Here is a 23,035-nt window from a genome sequence, read left to right on the forward strand (position 1 = left end):
AGATGGCTAAAGGCCTGGGCTGCCAAGGTAAGGAACTTGGGCCTTAGCTCTTAGGGAAGAAGGAGCCACTGAAGACTTTCCTGGAGGATTGTACAAAGAGGTTTGAGACTAGCAACATGCTGATTTGAAAATGTGTTTTAAAAAACCTTCTGGGGGCTTCCCGGGTGGCGCAGTGGTTGAGAGTCCGCCTGCCGATGCAGGGGACACGGGTTCGTGCCCCGGTCCGGGAAGATCCCACATGCCGCGGAGCGGCTGGGCCCGTGAGCCATGGCCGCTGAGCCTGCGCGTCCGGAGCCTGTGCTCCGCAACGGGAGAGGCCACAACAGTGAGAGGCCCGCGTACTGCAAAAAAGGAAAAACAACAACAACAAAAAAAACCTTCTTCTGCATCCTAGCTATAAGCCGATCGTGGAATATATCGATGCCCAGTTTGAGGCCTACTTGCAAGAGGAATTGAAGATCAAACGTTCTCTCTTCAACTACCACGACACCAGGATCCACGCATGCCTCTACTTCATTGCCCCCACTGGACATTCGCTGAAGTCCCTGGACCTGGTCACCATGAAGAAGCTGGACAGTAAGGTACTCACTGCTGTTCTGGGTACCGTCCACTCTCCTGTAAGATCACTTCTATCCGGGGGCCCCAATTTAACTCTGCTTTCAGTGTAACTTGGTGTTTTGTTTTAAAGACTATGTTTTAGAGCAGTTTTAGGTTCACAGCAAAACTAAGAGAGATTTTCCACATACTCGCTGCCCCGTGACATGCATGGCCCCACTCCCACCCCATTGCCAACATTCCCATCAGATGGTGTATTTGTACAACTGGAGAACATACAGTGCCACATCACTGTCACCCCAAGTCCATAGTTCACATGAGGGTGCACTCTTGCTGTTGTACATTCTGTGGGCTTAGACACATTTATAATGACATGTGTTCATCACTAGAGTATCATACAGAGTAATTTCACTGCCCTAAAAGGCTTCTTTCGCCACCTGTTTATCCCTCCCTACTTCCTAACCCTGTATTTGTTTTTTCTGGTTGACGGAGCCATAGGGTTTTGAAAAAAATGGTTCAAAACCTCTCTGGCTATTAGGACAAAATAAAACAAACAAAACCATGTAGCTTATTACAAAGTATTTTTAGTTCTTAAATTAGCACTAGTGTATGCTTTGTTGAGGGTTGGGGAATTATACAGTGGAGACACCTAAAGGGTCGTAGGAAGGCTCACATTTAGTGAGATTGAACTATAATTTCATGCTTTGTTTATTTTCTTAAAAACTTTCTTTTAAATCTCTCTTTGAAAGGTTTTTACAGGCTTGGCTTTAATTTGAAGTTTAACATGGAAAAAAGAACTGTTTATTTTTTTTTATCTATGGGATAAGGATGGTCCAACTTCTTAGATTTTAAAACTGAGCTGCACCATTTGTTCAAAAGAAGTGGAGTCTCAGATCAAGCCTGACCCCTAACCTTTGCACATTTATAACCTTTCTCCTTCACAACATTTGGAGGAAGGGACTGATGAGTTTGACAACATTTGATGATCTACTTTATGATTAATTGAGCTATAGTATTTCCTCTTAGATTCTAACCTCCTTTTGAGTTCAATACAAAGTCTTACCTTTAGAGGGCTTTGTTGGGTGTTATTTTCTGTCCGAACAACACTGTTTAAAAGATGCCTTTGCTCCGGAGGGACATAATACTGAGAGAATGCTGAGAAGATCAGCCTGTCCCCAAGGCCTCTGCCTGTACCAGCCCAAAAAGGGGCCTGCGGGCTGACACCGAGCCAGGCACCCGGGGCCCCCAGTTTGCGCAGACGCACTGCTTTACAGAAACATATTCTACCAGCCAGAAAGGAGTCCTGCAGCTAGAGCACTCTTGGGAGAATAAATGGAAACCCTTCCTCGTCTCATTTGATTCAGCTTCAGTGAACCATGGATGGTGGCTCACTGGGCAGGGAGGTCTGCTTCCTGCCTGTCGGGTCCTTGAGGGCAGGGCTGGGAAGCAGACAGAGGGAGGTGGCTTCCTCCCTGAGGCTGAGCTTGTAGACCACGCCAGGGTGATATCCAGCACGCCAGGGTGATATCCAGCACGGGAGTATGCTTCAATTTAAAAAGGGAAAGAAAATAAGGCAAAACAAACAGCTAATCAAAACAAAACAAAACAATCGCTACAAAGCTGGTTAAACAGCTTTCAAAGAACTATTATTGTTGTAGAGCTGAAGTGCTAGGGAGTATCTGAAAACGGTATCGTCAAAGGTTTGTTGATACAAGTAAAGTGAAGAGTTAAGGCAAACAGATGACAATTTCAGACAGGATTTCCAAGCACCTGCCACTGAGGAAGAAGAGATTTTAAATCTAAATTTGCTTGGTTCCTCTATCTACTCTAATCAAATTGGCCAAGAAAATACGAACCTCTGCCATTTTGTCCATGTTGATATTAATCCAATACTAAGTGTGCACAAAAGTTAGCCAGTACAAACCATAGGGAGGGGTTTGTTCCCCACGTCCTGGTCCAGGCGTTCTCCCACCCTCAATGATGTCTGTCTCGCTGAGGCAACTTGCTGCGGGAAGCCCACTCATGATAAGGTTAGGATTGGGTTGAGGAATAGGGCAGGACAGATTTTTCCATCAACGGGTCATCTCACTCTGGTTTATCAGGGATATTTGACTTGGCTCTTGGGATAAAAGGAGAAGCAAAGGAATGCAGATGTGACCCGGAAAACCCCCCCAAAGACTCCCTCTTCTCTGGCTGGGACTGATCGCTTTCTCACGGAGCCTGTTCCCTTTTCACCTGAGCTGGGTGGAGAGCATGGTCCCCGGTATCAGATGTCAGTAGCAACTTGTTGAAACCTCTGTACCAATCAGGGAGTGGAAGAAAGTTAATTGTAAAAAATCGATTTTAAAGAATGTGTCCTGTGGACAGTGCTGGGGTAAGTTGGGAGCAGAGTGTCCCACCTTGGGCTTTGGGGCTTGCGCTTGAGGGTCCTTGGCCCTCGTTCTGGGCTTTCTGCCAGTGTTGTCAAACGTCAGAGTTCTCACCTGGTCTTTGTATCTGATGCTCTGAAAGTGAGCCTTGTCTTTTGGCACTAGGTCTCATTCTGGCACAAAGAAGTAATGTGATAGAAGCTGATTTTCAAGAGAATTAGTTGGTGTGATTTTGAAAAATTTAAAAGTAGGTGAAATCAATTTTGTTTCGGTTAATACTTAGGTTCTCTGCTTCCAGCAGTTCTCAAGTCATCAGAAGAAAGAAAGGATGCTGTCCTGCATAGAGCTGAATATTCCACTATTCTAACTAATGAAAATCTTGGTATTAGACTGTTAGAAACATGCAAAAATCAAACTCCTAAAGTAGCTGGGAGGAGTCAAAAAGGAGTGGTTACTCAAAGAATAGGCTTCTTTGTTACCGCTCTTTGTCATAGAGTAACACTTCCTTTTACACCGTAAAGAAGAATGAGGTGGCATAGAAGAGGAAATTACGAGGATGCTTTCTTTCAGTGCCAGATGGGAGCGAGTAAAAATGTTCAGAGATGGAACTAAAAGATTATTCCATATCTTCTTAATTTTGCATCTAGGTAAAAAGTCCAATATTTAATATCATCTCTATTTCTAAGGGAAGTCTTACAATTTCTGCTGCTTTGTTTTCTGTATTTTATTCATTTGTCTATTTTTCTTACGTTGGAATCGTATAAAAATGGATGTGTTTGGTTTATAGGTGAACATCATTCCAATAATTGCAAAAGCTGACACCATTGCCAAGAACGAATTGCACAAATTCAAGAGTAAGATCATGAGTGAACTAGTCAGCAATGGAGTCCAGATATATCAGTTCCCCACAGACGAAGAAACGGTGGCAGAAATTAATGCAACGATGAGTGTAAGTCCTCAAGTAAGAAAGGACCAACCAGTGATTTTCTTGAAAGCTTTTCTTAGTAGCAGCATTGTGCAGTGGCTAGAACATTGGACTAGCATCTAACATACTCAGTGGGGTCCAGCTCTGCCACTGTATCAAGTCATTTAATCACCCTACTCCTCAGTTTGTCCATCTGTCAAATGGGAGAGTTAGACAAGATCTCAGATCTCCTTCCTGCTCTAACAGTTATGATTTCCACAGCAAATCTTGTGGGAAGGGAATGCCAGCCCAGCACCATTTCACACAACGCAGCTTAGAGGAACTAGCTCTCTGCTTGCTTCTGCCAGTGTCAGCAGAAATATATCCACCTGCCTCTCTTTTGCTTCTGTGATTGGTTCCTGCCTTTTTCTCCTTTCTGCATTCCCCACCCGTTCCTGAATCATGAGGTAAACTGGCAGTGGAGGGTAGAATTTCCACATCACAGGGAGGAATGGTCAGGAGATAAATGATGAAAGCTTCAGCAATCTAGGTGTGCCTGTGATATAATCTCTCCTGATGACACTCCGTCCTGCTAGTCGATACCCAAGTCTTTCCCACTGCTCCTGTGTGTCTCGTAGCCATGGCTCACCTCTGTGTCACGTAACTGTACCCATCTTTCTTCAGTTGGGAATGCCCGACTTCTGTAGAAGAAGCAGCATTCTTCACACATAGTTGATGCCCACTGAGCGTGTTTGGAATTCTTAAAACTGCAGGTTAGTTTTCAATGGAATGTAATTAGAAGCTGTTAAATAGCTTGGCCTTCCCTGAATACGTGCTCGAAATTGATTCAGAAGTGTGCTGGTGGCAGCGGAAGTCAGTCTAGATTTTTTAATTTGTGGTCCGTTGAGGTATGTTTTACTTTCCTCAGATCTGATCATGACAAGTGTCTAATCAAGTCATTATTAAAGGCACTAAAGGTGCTCTTTTTTTTTTTTTCCCCGGTACGCAGGCCTCTCACTGTTGTGGCCTCTCCTGTTGCGGAGCACAGGCTCCAGACGTGCAGGCTCAGCGGCCATGGCTCACGGGCCCAGCCGCTCCGCGGCATGTGGGATCTTCCCGGACCGGGGCACGAACCCGTGTCCCCCTCATCGGCAGGCGGACTCTCAACCGCTGCGCCACCAGGGAAGCCCTAAAGGCACTCTTTTAATTAACAGCTTTGTTGAGATATAATTGATATACTGTATGACACCCATTTAAAGTATACAATTCAGTGGTTTTTAGCGTATTCACAGAATTGTGCAACTATTGCCGCAATCCATTTTAGAACATTTTCATCACCCCAGGAGGAAACCGTATACCTTTTAGATGTCAGCCCTCTAACCATCAAACACTGGCAACCACTAAGCTACCTCCTTGTCTCTGTAGGTTTGCCTGTTCTGGACATTTTATATAAAGAAAGTCATACTGAAGCTTGTCTGGAGAATTAAATGACTTGGTCAAAGCCTTCCAGTTAAGAGCAGCACTGGGATTCTGACCCAGTCCACCTGGTCCCAGTCTCGTTGCTGTTTGCCATCGTAATTAGGAGACCAGACTAATTCCACAAAACTGCTTCTTCCTTCTTCCATTCAGCATACGGACTTTTCTAGATATGGCTGTTATCATTTAAGGAGGAACTTTTCCCATAAATCACTCCCGACATGATTAGGGCTTTGGAAGGGAATGTAACTTTCCCCTTCTCTGGGAAATTGTTGAATTTAAAATTTTACGGGGCGTCTCTGGTAGCCCAGTGGTTAAGAATCTGCCTGCCAATGCAGGGGACACGGGTTTGAGCCCTGGTCCGGGAAGATCCCACATGCCGCGGAGCAACTAGGCCGCTGCACCACAACTGCTGAGCCTGCGCTCTAGAGCCTGCGTGCCATGACTACTGAAGCCTGCGTGCCTAGAGCCCAGGCTCCGCAATAAGAGAAGCTACCGCAACGAGAATCCCGCGCACTGTAACAAAAAGTAGCCCGTTCTCACTGCAACTATAGAAAGCCCGTGCACAGCAACGAAGGCCCAAAGCAGCCAAAAATAAATTAAAAAAAAATTTTTTTTAAATAAATAAAATTCAGGAATCTCATTAATGCAGAGATAGACCAGCTCGGCTCTGTCCTAGTCTGGTCACACTGAGTCATGTGACCCCCTCTGGCTGTCGTGCTCCTGTGTCCAGGATAGTAAAGGGTCTGGAATCCTTGGAAGGAACTGGAGAGCAGATTCTTCCTGGGAAATGGCCATGAGGGCATGCGAAAGGAAGGTAATCATAGGGGAGAGCGACTAGACTCACTTAAAAGGTAGAACCAAAACCAGAGGGCAAAAGAGCATTGCGGGCTTTGGGCCCAGTGAAGTGCACGTTTAACTCGTGGTGCCTTCATCACAGGTAGTTGGTGGGCAACAGATTCTGCTTCAACTCACTCAGAAGAGCTACCATGGAGGGAATTCCTACATAGGCTCCACCCCTAAAATTCTCTGGTTCTGGGTACTGAGAACTTGGTGGTAATAGTAGTGCCTGACATTTTGACATTTATGGAGCACTTATTACTATGCATCGGGCACTGCTCCAGGCTCCACATTTAATGTTCACACCAGTCCCACGGACCCAGGCGGAGGAGCGTACTTGGTTATAGCACCACTAAAAGCTCAGGCTGGGACGGCACGTGTTTATTCGGCTGTAGGACTGCCATTTGGGGTCAGTGGGATTCAGGAAGTAACATGAATGAATACCATCCAATTTTTCTCTGTATATCCCTTCCTGTCCTTTTAAATAATTTTGCATGGCCATGAAACTAAATTTGTGTTAAATTTCTTGGAAAGAAAATACCCATGAATCTTTGCTCCTTTTCTCTCTTTATCAGATTCACAGAACTGATATCCCCAAATTCATTGTGCTCTTTAGCAAGGAATTTTCTTCTAGGGTCTTCCTTGCAGGCAGTTCCTGGTGATGAAATCCCATATGATAAGTGGAAAGCAGATTTCATTGGCGGTTGCTTTCGTCACTCAGGTCGAGCGGAGGGGGCAGTTCCCTGGGTCGGCACAGCAGAACGTGAGCTGGAAGGGTCCTATTACCCCTCAGCTCCAGGGAACCACATTTCAGTTCCAGATGCTGAAAAAGAGAACGTGTTTTCTTTCCTTCCTACAGAGTGTGAGATGAACTAGAAAATATAAGTATCTGGAGCGCCAGACCAAATACCAGTTGGGCGGCCCGGGCTGAGGATTTTGCCAAGCTCTGGGAGAGGATCTGGCTTTAAAACACTCTTGTCTGCCTCAGTGTATCTGTAGTGGAAGAGCACTGGGTCAGGGAGCCCTAAATAATAATTCTCAGAGCAGCCATTTCAGATGTTATTCTCATGTGCTAATAGGAGAAAGATAGAATTACTGTTTTCTCCCCGGAATGTAGCCATAGTTACCAAATAAACCAACGTGGCACAGCCAGTTGTCTGGAATAGTAGCTCTGCTCAAGGTAAGTCGGGGTGCAAGGCTTGAGCCAGTAAGTGGAGCTAAAGTATATTTGACTTGAATTTTGTGCAATGATCAACTGTCTAAAGCAGTGCTGTTCAGTAGAAATACGAGCCACACGAGTAATTTAAATTTTCCAGTAGCCATATTTTTTTTTAAATAAATAAATTTATTTATTTATTTATTTATTTTTGGCTGTGTTGGGTCTTCGTTTCTGTGCGAGGGCTTCCTCTAGTTGCGGCGAGCGGGTCCACTCTTCATCGCGGTGCGCGGGCTTCTCACTACCGCGGCCTCTCCCGTTGCGGAGCACAGGCTCCGGACACGCAGGCTCAGCGGCCATGGCTCACGGGCCCAGTCGCTCCGCGGCATGTGGGGTCTTCCCAGACCAGGGCTCGAACCCGTGTCCCCTGCATTGGCAGGCAGCTCAACCGCTGCGCCACCAGGGAAGTCCCAGTAGCCACATTTTTAAAAAGTAAAAAGAAACATAAAATTAATTTTAAGACCTTATTTAACCCAGTATATCAAAAATATCATTTCAACATGTAACCAATATAAAAATTATTAATGAGATGTTTCCATAGCAGGGCTTTGAGGTCCTCTGTGTGTGTGTGTGTGTGTGTTCTTTTTTTGTCGCACCAGGTGACTTGTGGGATCTTAGTTCCCCAGCCAGGGATTTAATCCAGTCGCTGGCAGTGAGTGTCGAGTTCTAACCACTGGACTGCCAGGGAATTCCCCCAATGTATAGTTTATAATTACATACATCCCAACTTGGACGCATACCTAACTTACTGCTAACATATTTAAAAGTTTTTCAATGTGAAGTAAGTACCAACAAGGTAATTTTCCTTCATGTTTGCATCTACGTTAGCAAAACTGGTTCTTTTTTTTAAGAAGATCTGAGTTTGAAGCAAAGTGAAATGCAGTCCTACCAAAACAATAAAGTGATAATTAATGGAAAAATATTTCACACTGCTTCCCTTTAAATGTAACTTAATTAAAAGTAAATAAAATTTAAATTTTCTTCGTTTTACAAGCCTCCTTTCAAGTGCTCAATAACCACATAGACCAGTGGCTAGTCTCAGGCAGTGGACATCGCACGCTTACCATAGAATCGCAAAGACTCCTAGTTTCCCCCTGAGTCCAGCTCATGTCAGATACTTGGCATCTGGTTGTAGGGGGGCTCGGATACACGAAGCCCAATCCCACTGAACTGTTGAGCCCCTCGCTCTTCTGCCCTCCCTCGCCCTTTTCTCTTGCCCTGAGCAGAGGCCTGCGGGGGGAGGGGGCGTGTGGAAGCGGAGGAGAGCACGTGTTTGCAGCACGGGGAGGATAACCGCTCTCTGTCCTGTGTTGCTGGCAGGTCCACCTCCCTTTCGCAGTGGTCGGCAGCACCGAGGAGGTGAAGATTGGCAACAAGATGGCAAAGGCCAGGCAGTACCCCTGGGGTGTGGTGCAGGGTACGTGCGCATCGCGGGGAAGGGCTTCCTCGTGTGTCACCCCCAGGGTGGCTGTCCCCGCGGGGTTTGGGCGGGTCCTTGACGTGGGCAGGTGGAAGGGGGTGGCAGGGTTTTACACCTGGCAGTCGTGGAGGCCAGAAAGAAGCAGGGAGGCTGGGAAGCAATGGAGAGAAGTGGTTGCAGAGCCCTAGTGCCGATGAGGCAGCCCCCCAAGAATGCTGGGTTGTGTGGGGAATTTCGTATAAATTCCTGCTGGAAGAGAGATCTTCCCTGGGTGTTTGAATGAGTTCTTCATCAGCAAAGAATAAGAAAAGCTGCAGAAAGCTTCTTGCGAACAAGAGGATACTTGTTTCTCCATTATCTCTGGAAAAATTGTCTTCTTGGTTTTTTTTTTTTTTGGAAATTGTCTTCTCAGTAAATATCTGAGAACAAGGGACCTATAATTGTTGTGGGACATGACCACAATCTCTAACCTGAAGACATTTCCTATGTCACTTTGATGGGCAAGGTCTCAGATTCTATTACCAACCCTTGTGTGTTGTGAAGGAGGGACGTCCAATGCTATGGATTAAGCAGGGTGGCTGCAGAAAGTTCCCTCATTGGCTTATGATATATCAGTCCTCCGTTTCCTTTGTTCTGAGTAAAGGCAATAAATCTGTGAGACATGAGAAAGCACAGTACCTTTGAGATATGTAGGAAAATTATGGTTTTTATCAATCTTCCCAAATTCTCTACAATAGAAAAACTTGCTTTATAGTGTTGTTGATAAAATTAAAGGAGATGATACATAAACACTGCCTTGTACAGGTCCCGACAGCACGGAGGGGTAGAAATCGGCCTGGCTTTGGAGCCAGAGGTGACGGGGTCTGAATATAGACTCTGCTGCCTCTGTCTGGGAGGTCAACCTGCTCATCAAAGCCACGCTCTGCATCTGGGAATCCTGCTAGGCAGAACTGCTACCAAGAGTCAAGACAGTATTGGCAAAGCTCCTCCCACGGTGCCCCGCCCTCAGCAGCCACCCTCATCATCAATCATGGTCCCTGCTGTCAGAAATCCTGTCTCTGTAGGGGTGTAAGGAGGATCCAGTGAAGGATCTTCCGGTGACCTTGAGGCCTCCGAGATTTCAGGGGCAATGGTAACTACGTCTTAGAAAGATCACTTCAGATTTTCATGACATCGCTGCTGAGAGCCCTCCCCGCTCTCTTCCCCATCTCCTGCAGTTGAGAATGAAAACCACTGTGATTTTGTGAAACTTCGGGAGATGCTGATCCGTGTGAACATGGAAGACTTGCGAGAACAGACTCACACCCGCCATTATGAGCTGTATCGGCGCTGTAAGCTCGAAGAGATGGGGTTCAAGGACACCGACCCTGACAGCAAGCCCTTCAGGTATGTGGGCACCTGGCAGTCAGGCCCCCCAGGCAGCGGTGTGAGTGGCGTGCTGGCGCATCACAGAAATGCTCGTTGGATTGAGATATGGGTGGTGGAGGGACCTGGGGGGGGCAGATTCGTAGCACGGATCGCCAGGCGTTGCGATAACCGCTTTATTTGTATCATCTAGAGTACCCGATGTAGCTGATGTCATTATTGCATCCTCATTTTACAGATGAGGAAATGAAGGCACTGCACGTGTAAACAGCCTGCCCAAGGAGGAAGTGACAGGTCTGAGTTTTGAACCTCTGTTCTTAACTGTTATACTCACAGAGGCACAGAACCTGGTCCAGGCATTTACAAAGGTGTGGATGCCCACTACAGTTTGTCCCGTTCATTTTTGCCAAATAGGTTTAACTTGCCATGTCTCCTACTTTCTGACGTGCTCTTACTAGGTTCCAGTGAACCAGTACAATTCTAACAACACGAATGAGTACTGAAGGCAACAACTTACAGAACATTTGCTATGTATTTTCCCACACCGCTGATGGACTGAGAGGAAGAGGCAAAACGTGAAGGGGAGAATATCGAAGTTAATGTAGAATTAGTGGCCCTGCAAGGGCCAGGCCCTGTTAGAGCCCAGTGGTGGGGAAGGGTTGGTGGGGGCAGAGTGCCGGGGCCACTCCAGGCTTGGTGAACGGTCAGAGGAAGGTTTGCCGCCACCTGGTACAGGACAGGATTGCTTCACGGGGATCTGAATTGAGGTGATGTGAGGTGTGTCTGTGCTTGGCGCCTGTACTGATCGGGGGCCACGGCTCCTTGGAGAAGACTGTTTTCCTCCTCTTTTGTGGCTGGCCTGGACTCCCACTCAAATGTCTAGGAGCGGCTGGCCACGGTGCCTGAGGCAGCCTGTGTGCAGTGCCAGTGGACTCCCTCCGCTGGATCTGAGCTGCCATTGCAGCGGCAGGGAGGTTATTTTCTTGGAATCTCTTTAGTTTGGTGAAGTCTGGACTGGTCTCCCAGTGAAGTGTTCCTGTGGAATGTATTTGGTGAGAACAAATGGAGACCCCAGACAGAGGGCTTCTAACCAAAAAGTTAGCTTCTAGCTAAGTTTGCATCATTTAGTCCTGCTCTAGGGGCTTGTAAAATTGGCCCTCTTCATTCACGTGAAATGTGCTTTCTGAGGCTGGGTAGAGGACGCCCTTTTGTATACACAAGTTTAGGGGATTGAACTTTGAAATGCATTGACCAAAAAATAGCCCCTACACAATCTCTGAGGAAAATGGTTTTTGTGTGGCAGAGACTATCTTTATTTTTTCATAGAGTTTTTTTTTTTTTTTTCACCCATGCATAGAGATGAAACGAAAGGAACCACAGTAAAAATGGAACCCATGTGCCCTCCGCCCTTGTTCAAACCCAGGCGATGTTGAAGGGTGAAGGGGCAGCAGTGTGGGTTCAAGTCTTAACCCTGCTACTACCCAACTCCTTAACCTGTCTGGGCCTCAGGTTCTTCATCTGTAAAACGAGGAGCTGGGCTAGATCAGGGGACAGTCAGATCTAGTAGGAGAACTTTTTCCAGAATGTGCCACAGAGGAAATGCTCTAGGCTCTGTGGACCATATAGTCTCTGTCCCAGTGACTCAACCCCACCCTTGTAGTGTGAAAGCAGCCAGAGACCCTAACGTGAAGGAACAGGAGTGGCTGTGTTCCAATACAAACGTATTTACGAAAACTGGCAGGGCCAGAGCTTGCCCTCGGGCTGTAATTGGCCAGCCCCTGGCCTAGATCATCTCTTGGAGCCCTGAGCTGCCTGCAGAAGTTAGAATGCATGTGACTGTTTCTTAAGTCTGTGAGAGGTAATTTACCTCCCCAAATGTTAAGACCCATTCAGCACAGCTGTGTTTTTTTCAGCTCTCGAATTTGGAGTCTGTGATGCAGGCCCCTTCACTAACCTTCCACCATCTCGACCAACTGGGGTTCCTGGTTCCCGGGAACCAGGGCTGGTGAGGATTTCCTGCTGCTGCCCGTGTCTCTGCGTTTGAGTTACAGTTTCTCCTGCAAGGCCAGGGTAGCTGCCGCCAGGAGGAGGGTTGCTGGGTGGGTCCAGCCTGTCCTGCAAGGACCCCAGGGGCTTCAGGACCCGTGGTGGACGTCACTGAGGCCTGACTTGCAGAGAATGTGCTTTATTCACACGTATCCCCCTCCCCATTTGGTTCCTTTTCTACTGGCCTGAGGGTTCCTTTCTGAGGATGAAAAGGAGGGAAATATATTTTATATAAAATATATTTTGTAAATGTAAATATGTTATATATAAATATATATATAAAACCAAGGCCTTTACTCTTTTCCCTGTATAAGAAAATAAGAAACAGAGAAAAGTAGACCTTCTAAAAATAAACACTCGTCTCAGTTTCTGGGAACCCTGGAAATAGTTTCTCCTCTTAGAAACCCACTCAGTCAACCTCAGGTGGCCCTCTTGGTGTAGGCAGGATCATTTGGAACATGAAAGTTGGCTTTGAGTCACATGTCTTGGCAGATAGCAAGGTGAAATAAACTTGGTCTTCCTCTCCTTGGAAACCACTGCTTTACAAAGGGCCCAGCCTCTCCCTTGGAGGAGTTTCCAGCCTCCCCAGCACTTCCTGTGAGCCTGACACTGAGGGTACAGGAGGGGACCTGCGTGAATGATGACACAGTTAAGGAAAAGCAAAAGCCACAGTTAATTTAAGGGATTTCCCATTTCAAAGTCGTCATGCCTGGATGCTCATAGAAGACTTTTTTTTTCCCTGTGAATTTAGGGTGAGCTTGGAGGAGTTATCAGTGGAGGACTCAAGGCTTTTATATTCTCAAAGTAGATAGAGGATCCCTTCACGGGTGTACAGGGAAGTTCGTCCTCCCCTCTGGGCACCCTGTGTCCACCACTTGCCCTCTGGGTGCCACTTGTGTTTATACCATGTGTTTATAAAGCAGAGAGTGGCCTCTACAGCCGAGGCCCGTTAAGTGGGAGCTCCCCTGAATATATGACACCGTGTGAAACCAAACCAGAAGCTGGGCGAGCACAGGAACAGGCCGCATTTAAGCCTTGGAAGTCCGTCCCGGGCACAAAAGCTGAACCTGTCCCTGGTGCTTTCCTTCAACCTGCCTGTGTCTCTCTTGTCTTGCGGTAGAGTCTTTCTCTCTGTCCCTACACGTGTATATGTCCAGGCGTCAACCTGCTTTTTCTTGTGCGCATCTTTCCCACCTGCTGCCCTGCAGCCTCAGAGCTCATGCCTCACCCCAGCCGGAGTGCCCATGCCTTCGCTGGACCCAGGTCCCCCAGACCCTGGCCCCTTTCCGGCTGGCATTGGGGGAAGATGGGGGCGGGGATGGGTCTTGTCGCTGCTGCTTGTCTCCTGAGATGCCACCGCCCTCTTCCTAACACTCCATCCTCACCTCAAAGCACCACCTTCTCCTTGACTCTGCCTGTCAGGTCACAAAAAGTGCTCCTTTACTCCCCTCTCTCAAGAAATCACAAAGGTTTCAGGCCCATGAGACCATTCATTTTTAGGAGCATGGAGGCCTCACTTCCCCAGCCTTGGGAGGTGGGGCTCCCACCTGAGCTAGGTGGCCCAGCTGAAAATCCCGGCTCTGTCACTTCTTCACTGTGTGACCTGCACAGGTTAGGAAGCCCCTCTGTGTCCGAGTTTCTCCATGTATAAAATGGGAGGTGATAATAATAGCTACCTCACTGCGCCGTTGTAAGGATAACACATTTGCGTGCGTAAGTTCCTCCGTAAACCCCGGTGGCGTGCGGTGCTCTGGCCTGCCCCCCACTGGGTGGTCCGGGAGACGTAACAGGGAGACAGCTGTGCTACGTGAATTACCGGAGTGCACGATGAACTGGAGTGTCAGTGCTCATTTTCCCTTCCCTTGACCTCCATGAGCAAAGCCTGCCCCTCCCAAAAGCTGTTAGAAGAGAATGAGAAGATAAAAGCCTCAAACCAGCCCAAACCCTCCTGAAAAAATTGTTCACTTCTCACTTGGAAAAGGGTGTTAATAACTACAATTAAAAATTAAGTTGGAAGAGCTAGAAATTGCAAAAGGGATCATCACTTTAGGTATCTGAGCGGGTACTATAGATGCAGTTCCTTCTGGACTGGTTTTCACTGACTGGAAGCATAGGGGAGGGTGTCTGGTGTCTCTCACTCACATGTGGATTTCTGCAGGTGCCCAGGGAGTAGGATCTGTGACTGCCTTGCTAAGACACCTACTGCAGGTCACTCCTTGGAGTGGGGGGTTTATGATTTCTTTCTCATACGTTGCTTATGCGTTCCAGTGTCAGAGTTGCAAAGCTGGTTCCTATCCCCGGATGCAGCCATCTAATAAGCAGCATGTGTTGAGGCCATCTGGCATCTGGTGGCAACATTGCTCCTTAACCTTTCTCTAGAACATGCGCTTTCCAGCTTTGGGCTGCAACCTTCACTATCACATGTGTTCTACATCGTGATCCAATATACACATATCGTGAAGCGATACCTGCTCTTAGAGTTTGCACTGCATTCTGGTTTCTTCTATCCTGTTCTCTAAACTTTTTCTTTTAACATACTGGTTAAAACCCTTGATTGGGTCATGACCCATAGTTTGAAAATGGATCTCCAGAAACTGGAGCCTAAGCTAGGTTGTGGTTGGGACTGGATCAGGTCGAGTCACGCTGAGGGGTCTCAGAATTCCAGTAGCACTACCCAAAGGACCTTCTCTCTGTGGGTCACTTAACAGAAGTTTCCACAGTTAAACAAATTTGGTTCTAAGTGAATCAACTTAAACAGGTTTTTTTTTTTTTTTTAATTGAGGGACTTTTCAGAGCACTTAAGACAAGCAGTGGTTGGCAGACTAGTTACATCAAGTCACCTGGAAGCGTTTTAAAAATACAGATTACTTTTGCCGTCGCCTGACATCCTGCGTCAGCATCTCCAGGAGTGGAGTTAGGAAACTGTGCTCAGAAAAGTCCAGTAAAACACGCCCAGGCGACCCTGACGTGCTGCAGGTCTTGGGAGCCACCGTGCGCTGTGGCTCTCCTAAAGGGAGGTCACACATTGCATTTTCCTTTTGTTCTTTTGGCTTGGGAACCCCACTTTTGAAGATTTCTTGAAACTAGCGATCTCTGGAACACACTTTGGGTCATGTTTCTTGGTAGTGTTTCTCTACTAGGTGTTCCACTGCTTGTTAAGAAAGAAGAGGAAGATGGATTCATTATCTTAAAATCAACAAAAACTGGGTTCCCCAAAAATTTCATAGCAGGGACAAGTCATCTTCTGCCTTTGGCCATTCTGACACAAATGATAGTGATAAAGAGTTTATTAGAAGCTAACAAGCAAAATCAAACTCATGAATTATTTTATAGTTTCATTATCCGTGCATTTCTCTATAGCTTAAATTTCAAGTCCAAATATTGCTATTAATATTAGCCAACACTAATGTCGGCCAAACTTGCTTTTGTCTCCTAAGATAATGTGAAAGCCAAATATACCTCCAGAAACTCCAAACTCGTGATTGTCCATTACCCAGGCAGTGTTGACACTCTTGAGGGCAGGAGAACTGATTGTTCAGCAACCAATAAGAGCATTGATTATAGAAGTATAAACAATCCTAATTAATGCATTTTGTAAGTATGCTGCTCTGTATAAACGTATATCCACATGCACACGCCCCTCCACCACCTGAATGTCCTTCTCCTTCTACATGGACAAGTGTGAATGCTGGGGTGGCTCTTCATGGAGCCTGGGCTCACCCACAGGCGCTCTTCATTTTGGAATCAGCACTTTGGATGAATTTGGTCCCTGGGTAAAAGTGGATAATCCTGCTGCAGACTTGTGTAACTGTAACAACCCTTGTTCTAGGGAAACTGCAAGGGAGAGAGAGAGATAGCAATTACCGGCAAATGTATCTCTGTTTGTGTAAGTGTGGGTGTGGGTGTCTGTTTTTTTTCTAAGTTGTGTTACCAAAGGTGATTTTTCTGTAAATATAGCTCTTCTGACTTGGAGGTAAAACTGAGTGATGGCCTTTGCTTTAAAATATTGGGCCCCAAGTTCTGTAGACAGTCAGGGGGAGGATAAGGTTTAAAATAAAAATCAAACTCCTCCCTGCTCTATTTACAATTGTTAATACCACTTGAAGAGCAGCAATTTTCTGTAATACCTTGAGATACACTATTGTCTCTTTAGATGGTTCACTGAGTCTGTTTTCTAAATTGGGGGCTGGAGGAAGACGAGTGCGGGGGTAACATTTATTAAGCACCGATGTTGTCTCAAATGCTTTACTCGCTCTGCCCACATTTACCTCCCGAAATCATGGGCCCCGGAAGGCACTATATTCAGAGAACACTGAGGCTGAGAGGCCGTGCCCTTCCGAAGATCAGTCAGTAAATTGCTGTGAACCCCAAACCAACCCTGGTGGATCTGTCTGGCTCCAGTGCCGATGCATTTCTCTCTCTACACCCCCTCCATCTTCTAAAATTCTAAATCACGTCTTCTGTATCTACGTGGTACTGAACTGGGAGATTCTGGCCAGCCCAGGCTTCCCCTGTGTGAATGCCTGTAGCATACAGCTTGGCCAGTAAGAGACATCCCATTAGTGCTACACTGTACTTACGGCCGCATCTCTGGTTCCTGATGTGCTTGTCTTTCTGATCGCCACATAACTAAAAAGAAAGATGATGCCATTTTGTGTGTCCTTGAACCTGGTGAGTTGGCAGCCTTATTTATTTTGAGGAAGTGGCTGGGTAGGAATTGTCTGGACTGAAATTTCTTATCATGCAACTCCATGACACTGTCCTTGGTTTGTGGCTTTTGAATAGTCTTCAGGAGACATACGAAGCAAAAAGGAATGAATTTCTGGGAGAACTTCAGAAGAAAGAAGAAGAAATGAGACAGATGTTTGTCATGAGAGTGAAGGAGAAAGAAGCTGAACTTAAGGAGGCAGAGAAAGAGGTAAGCCACCTGTCCTTGCATCCGGGGGAGATACAGACAAGACAGGCCTTCGTGCTGCTTTAAGCACTTGCTACATATGTTCTGTCACACGAGGGGCCTAACTAACCTGGTACGAAGAGCAGGGCAGCCAGTCTTATCCCCATTTCACAGATGGTAACACTGAGTGTCGTAAAGCTTAAGTTATTTATGCAGTCACATACCTAGTTAGTAGCAAAGCCAAGACTAAAGCTAGAACTTAGGTTTCCAGACCTGATCCCACATTCCTTGAAACTCCATATTTCATCAATTTACAAGTGACGAAACATAAGATTTGCAATTCTGGGACCATTATTGTCTCAGTCTACCAGTCAACTCAGTGAGCTAAACAGTGGAGGGCCCTTCGCCCCTGTCTGATGGGGGACGGGCTCCGTCCGCCATGTCTGTGCTCTGACTTCCCTCTGGGATGCACACCCCTGGCTCCAGTGTCCCGCTGACTCTAGTTCCCCGCGCCCAGCCCAGGGTAGCTGCATCCTAGAGGTTACCTTGGATTCCTTTTTTATTTCTAAAGAAGTGTTTATTGATTATTTAAGTTTTATTTTGAGAAGTTTCTTGAAACACAAAGTATAGTTTTTGGTGTATCACTTTTTTTTTTTTTTTTTTGCGGTACACGGGTCTCTCACTGCTGTGGCCTCTCCCGTTGCAGAGCACAGGCTCGGGATGCGCAGGCTCAGTGGCCATGGCTCACGGGCCCAGCCGCTCCGCGGCATGTGGGATCCTCCCAGACCTGGGCACGAACCCGTGTCCCCTGCGTCGGCAGGCGGACTCTCAACCACTACGCCACCAGGGAAGCCCGGTGTATCACTTTTGATATGGAACAAAGTTGTTTCTAATAATTAAGCACAGAGACACACAAATTATCACTTTAAAATATTTTAAGCACACAAAATCTGCCTAAAACTGCACAGATGAATGTATATTTCATTATAAGGTACCCATTATTTAAATTAAACCAAGAACTTAATTTAGTTGCCATTAGATTAATGAAGTGTGGAAACTTTTAAGGTCACTTGATTAAATGTAAATGCATCCTTTTTACTTATATTTGTTTCTTGTAATATGTAATATGTAATACCCTAAATACACGGCTAAACGTGTGCATAGAATATTATAAAATGAAATAACAATGAGTATTTTCAGATGTACAGATTATTTTACATTATGATGAGTAGTAATTTGATCTCATTTTAAGTAATATTTTCATTATAATAAGATACAGTTTTAGCAGAGTTCAGAATTAAAAAGTCAATTCTCTTCAGATTTTAAAATGACCCAATTAATTCTTTAGCTGATATATAGCTCAATGAATATTACTCATTTTACCCTGTTAAGAGATAAACTGAGGGACTTCCCTGGTGGTCCAGTGGTTAAGAATCCGCACTTCCACTGCAAGGGGGCACGGGTTCAATCCCTGATCAGGGAACTAAGATCCCACATGCTGTGCAGCGTGGCCAGAAATTAAAAAAAAAAAAAAGATAAACTGAGGCACATTACAATTTATAAGAGTTTATCTGAGCAAACATCAATTGGAATCAGGCCCCATGGATTTCTGCTGTAACAGTCACCCCAATGAGAGCAAGAAATAGGTTTGCCTTTGATGGTAGATAATAAGAAACTTAGAGGTTATTTAAATAGCTAAGTACTCACCCTAGTTTTGCTGCAGAGAAAGGAAAGTTGAGCCTTATTTGCTGTTGGCTTTAAGTATCAAGTTGAATGCTAGGTAAAAATTCTAGAATTATCTAAATAGTAAGGATTTTCCCCTCCCTCCCTCCCAGTTTTTTTTTAATATAAATTTATTTATTTATTTTTGGCTGCGTTGGGTCTTCGTTGCTGTGCGCGGGCTTTCTCTAGTTGTGGCTAGCAGGGGCTACTCTTCGTTGCGGTGTGTGGGCTTCTCCTTGCAGTGGCTTCTCTTGTTGCGGAGCACGGGCTCTAGAGTGCAGGCTCACTTGTGGCGCACGGGCTCTAGGCGTGCGGGCTCAGTAGTTGTGGCTCATGGGCTCTAGAGCGCAGGCTCAGTAGTTGTGGCGCACGGGCTTAGTTGCTCCGCGGCATGTGGGATCTTTCTGGACCAGGGCTCGAACCCGTGTCCCCTGCATTGGCAGGTGGCTTCTTAACCACTGTGCCACCAGGGAAGCCCCCTTCCAGTTTTTGTTTCTGCATTGTGATAATTTTCTAAATTCAGTTTGTCAAGTGCCCGAAATTTCTCCACATACTCTTCTTATTTGAATAGTATGGGTACATATATCTGTAGTCACTGTGTAAGTCTCTAAGTAAATATAGATTATACTTTTCAAAAAAGGACTAGAAGTAAAGAACTTTTCTTACCACTAGGGTGAGTTTCTTATTAGGAGCATGGATAATTTTTATTTTCTTCTTTATGCTTTTTACAATGAACACGTATTTTATTATCAGAAAAAGTGCACAGAGGTTCCCCTTAGTGCTAAGGGGTCCAAGTTTCAACAGTGTGTAGGGCTCCAAGGGGTGCTTTTCACCACCTCGGCCTGGCTCAGCACCAGACGGTACCTCAGTCGTGTAACTGAAGCACGGGCAGCGGCACACACACGTTCTGCTTCTGAACGGATCCAGGTAGCCTTACGCCAGTAAGCGTACCATTCCCTCCACCAAGCTTGTCTTCCTCTTCTTCTCTCCAGCTCCACGAGAAGTTCGACCTCCTAAAGCGGACACACCAAGAAGAGAAGAAGAAAGTGGAAGACAAGAAGAAGGAACTCGAGGAGGAGGTGAACAATTTCCAGAAGAAGAAGGCGGCAGCTCAGTTGCTACAGTCCCAGGCCCAGCAGTCTGGGGCCCAGCAAACCAAGAAAGACAAGGATAAGAAAAAGTAAGCGGGTGTCACCCCCATGCAGCGGGGCCCTCTAACAATTTATTCCTCTTGCATGTCTCTACTTTTCCCATTTACAGACTGGAAACTGGTCTATTACCAGAAAGATAAAAGCAAGAATTTTCTCTACAGTGCAGGGGAGACGACAAAGGTTTTTAAAGTATTTCTAAAGGGTACACAGACACTAATTTATAAAACTTGACCACACGATCAAGCAATCAGGACTGGAGTAACCTGTCATCTCCAGTAGTATCTTCTGCACCAACACTAGGACTCTCGAGAAGACAGTGCATTTCTCTTCACTACTCTCTGGAGACAATCCTCATGGCTCTTGATAAAGGGCATCCTAAAATTACGATTGTTAGAATTATTTTTCTATTCTCTGTTGTAAGGCTTAAGAAGCCAGTCGTTGAAAGTCTTGTTCCCAAAATGAAAGATCTGGAAGAACTACTAGTGGCCACTAGTTTTCCCTCTAAATTCCACAAGACGATGAATCGTTTTATTGTGAAAATGGGATCAAAATGCCCATTAAGACACCTCCACCAATTCTACACCAATTCTGTACCCGCACAGAATTTTTTTTAAATATGGCCTTGATTTAATGTGCCAAAGGGTCAGATTCTGCTTTTGAGTTGTCGCTTCCTACGATACCCCAATAGCAGCGGCCTGAATCCAGTGGGAGATGTGGGCCTTCCTTGAAATTCTGCTGTGATTTGAAGCTTTACATCAAATCACCTGAAAGACCAGAGGGTGCCATTTTATGACAATTACTGTTGGTTTGACAGTAAGCACAGTGGTAAGATACCTTTGAAGAAAACCTTAGTGCTAGCTGGGTGGTGAGCCCATGGATGCCACCCTGCTTTGTCTGTTTAAGGTGTGGTCCTCTGAGGGCGTGTTTCAGGATTCCTGCTCTTCATCCATTGCTAAGGTTCTAGGGCAAAGGCTGACAACTAAGTAAACAATAAAAATGTTGGTACTGGAGTAAGCAAGGAATTACATTCTTAGACCTATATGGCAGATAGGACTGAGCCTGCACAGTAATCGAGTCCTATCCCGGGGCAGTGAGCTCGATAGTGGTGTTCACTTAATCTGAGTGAACGTGCAGACTTGTCCCTGAGGAATCTTGTTACGTTTCCTGTGGTAGAAACCAAAATGCACTGCTACAGTGACGTACAGAGAAAGTTTGAAATTCTGCTTTGCAGACCTTGACTTTCCAAGCTTTGAGCCAGCAGGAAATGTATGAAGAGAGCAGGGGAGCCAGCAGATTTTCTAAGCAATAGAAAGTAGTTGGTATAGGTGAGCTGTGAGTTAAATGGGGTTGGTACAGACCCACGTGGTCAAAGGATTCCAGGGGCCGAAAATTTAGTTATGCTGGATTAATTCTGAGAGTAACAACTGCCTAGATTATAATGCAGTTCAAGAAAGCACTTTGTATCTACACATGTTGGGAGGGCATCGGTCACTAATGGTGACGTTCCCCATGCAGATTCAGAGATTAGTGACTCTTCCGGGGAAGACAAAACGAAAGCCATCTGGCATCATTCCTTGTTGATCCAAACTAACCCAGGATAAAAACAGGTGGAGTGTGTGTGTGTGTGTGTGTGTGTGTGTGTGTGTGTGTACACACATCTATAGGCATGAATGAAACAGGAAAAAGCTGCTGACTCATGGTTTAGGAAACCCAAAGTCGAGTTTTTCTTACCCTGAAGCACTAAAGTGCGTAAAGGTACATGGTTCAGAACTTAAAATGTTTATAGAAGACCAGCAATGTTCCAAGGATATTTCATGTGTACTGGATGTGCCTTTAAGCAATAAAAATTCCGAGAGCTGACCAGTATTGTGCCTCCACTTTAAAAAGTACCTAATAACGGACTTCTCCGTGCAAGGAGGTTTTCCTTTTCCTATAGAACATTTTAGGTTATTTTCTTCCCAGCCTTGGGCCTTAGCAGTGTATAATGCATTTCACGATTATGTGAAGTGTGTGCGAATTCTATTTTAGCCTTACTTATACATTCTCATTTATTATTAATGGAATTAGACTTAATTTGGTGAGCAGTAGTCACCAGATTTTGTGCCTGACGAGGGCGCGTACTTTTCGGTAACTTCTACGTTCTTAAGCTTTTCCACACTTTCCCATTTGAACAGTGAAAGCAGTTGCCAGTTGGAGGCCTGAAGTGTCAAAGTTTTTAAAAAAAAAAATCACTTCCCTTGCTGCCAGTGGAGAGTTTTGGTTAGAGAGGACCACAGACAGACAGTTGTCAGGGTAACCAGAACAGTACTTGGAAAATAAATGCGAGGCTCTTTCCTCCTCGTGTAGCTGGAGGAGAGGCTGGAGTCATCACACTTGTCGCTTAGGAGCTGCTCCAGGGAGAGAGTTTAAAAAGAGATGCGTATTGATTCACCTGCCATGCTTCCACCTCAGAGCTTCACTTCGTTTTTCTAATAGTTTTAAATTCCGTTTTTTTCTATTCTAATGACACGCTCCCTCTTTAACGTAGGTAAGGCTTTGTACTTCTCCTTGACCTGTTAGTGGCATGAGAGCATATAACATTTCCTAAGATTGCAGACAAGGTAGAACTAACCCTGGCACTGCCGTTAGCTGGACCCCCGCTTCCTGCCATCTCTGGCCACCAAGTCACTTTCCTTGTTTGCGGCTACACCTCAGTGGTGGGAGTGCCTGAGGGTAAGTTGTTTGGTAGTTGTTCAGTGTTCATCCTTTCTGAAAACTTTGCACAGTTGCCAGCCAGCAGTTTGTTGGTTAAGATGAATCCATTCCAAAAACAAAGTTTTAAAAATCTATCATTTTAAAACGGTACCTGGCATCTGATAACTATAGTTTACACAATCATCCACTCATCTTTTCTTTTTTAAAATAATATTTTGATTCTTCCTAAGGAATGAAGTTGCATGTTTTGGACTTGCCTCAAATTAGACATGTGAATCTTGGACTTGGCATTGCTTTATACCTAGGAGGGGGAAGGCTCCAGGCATTGCTTTAGCTGTAACCATATAATGATTGTCCTTTTTTTTTTTTTTCCCTCCCAAGTA

The 23,035-nt window shown here is 45.6% G+C and overlaps 1 protein-coding gene across 13 annotated transcripts in view; it reads left to right on the plus strand.

Annotated features, from left to right (window-relative positions):
- The window catches only part of SEPTIN11 (septin 11), a 90,785-nt gene that overhangs the window by 61,983 nt on the left and 5,767 nt on the right, over positions 1 to 23,035 (plus strand). For all 13 annotated transcript variants that reach the window (XR_010943089.1, XR_010943088.1, XR_010943091.1 and 10 more), the window contains exons 4-9: positions 395 to 581; positions 3,712 to 3,873; positions 8,681 to 8,777; positions 9,998 to 10,166; positions 16,977 to 17,109; positions 19,800 to 19,987. Coding sequence is in view for 9 of the 13 variants with exons in the window: in XM_067736328.1 (XP_067592429.1) it covers positions 395 to 581; positions 3,712 to 3,873; positions 8,681 to 8,777; positions 9,998 to 10,166; positions 16,977 to 17,109; positions 19,800 to 19,987 (936 nt within the window). In the remaining 4 variants the exon portion in view is untranslated. The remainder of the gene's footprint in view (positions 1 to 394; positions 582 to 3,711; positions 3,874 to 8,680; positions 8,778 to 9,997; positions 10,167 to 16,976; positions 17,110 to 19,799; positions 19,988 to 23,035) is intronic.

This window comes from Pseudorca crassidens, chromosome 4 (genome assembly GCF_039906515.1).
Source record: "Pseudorca crassidens isolate mPseCra1 chromosome 4, mPseCra1.hap1, whole genome shotgun sequence".
NCBI lineage: Eukaryota > Metazoa > Chordata > Mammalia > Artiodactyla > Delphinidae > Pseudorca > Pseudorca crassidens.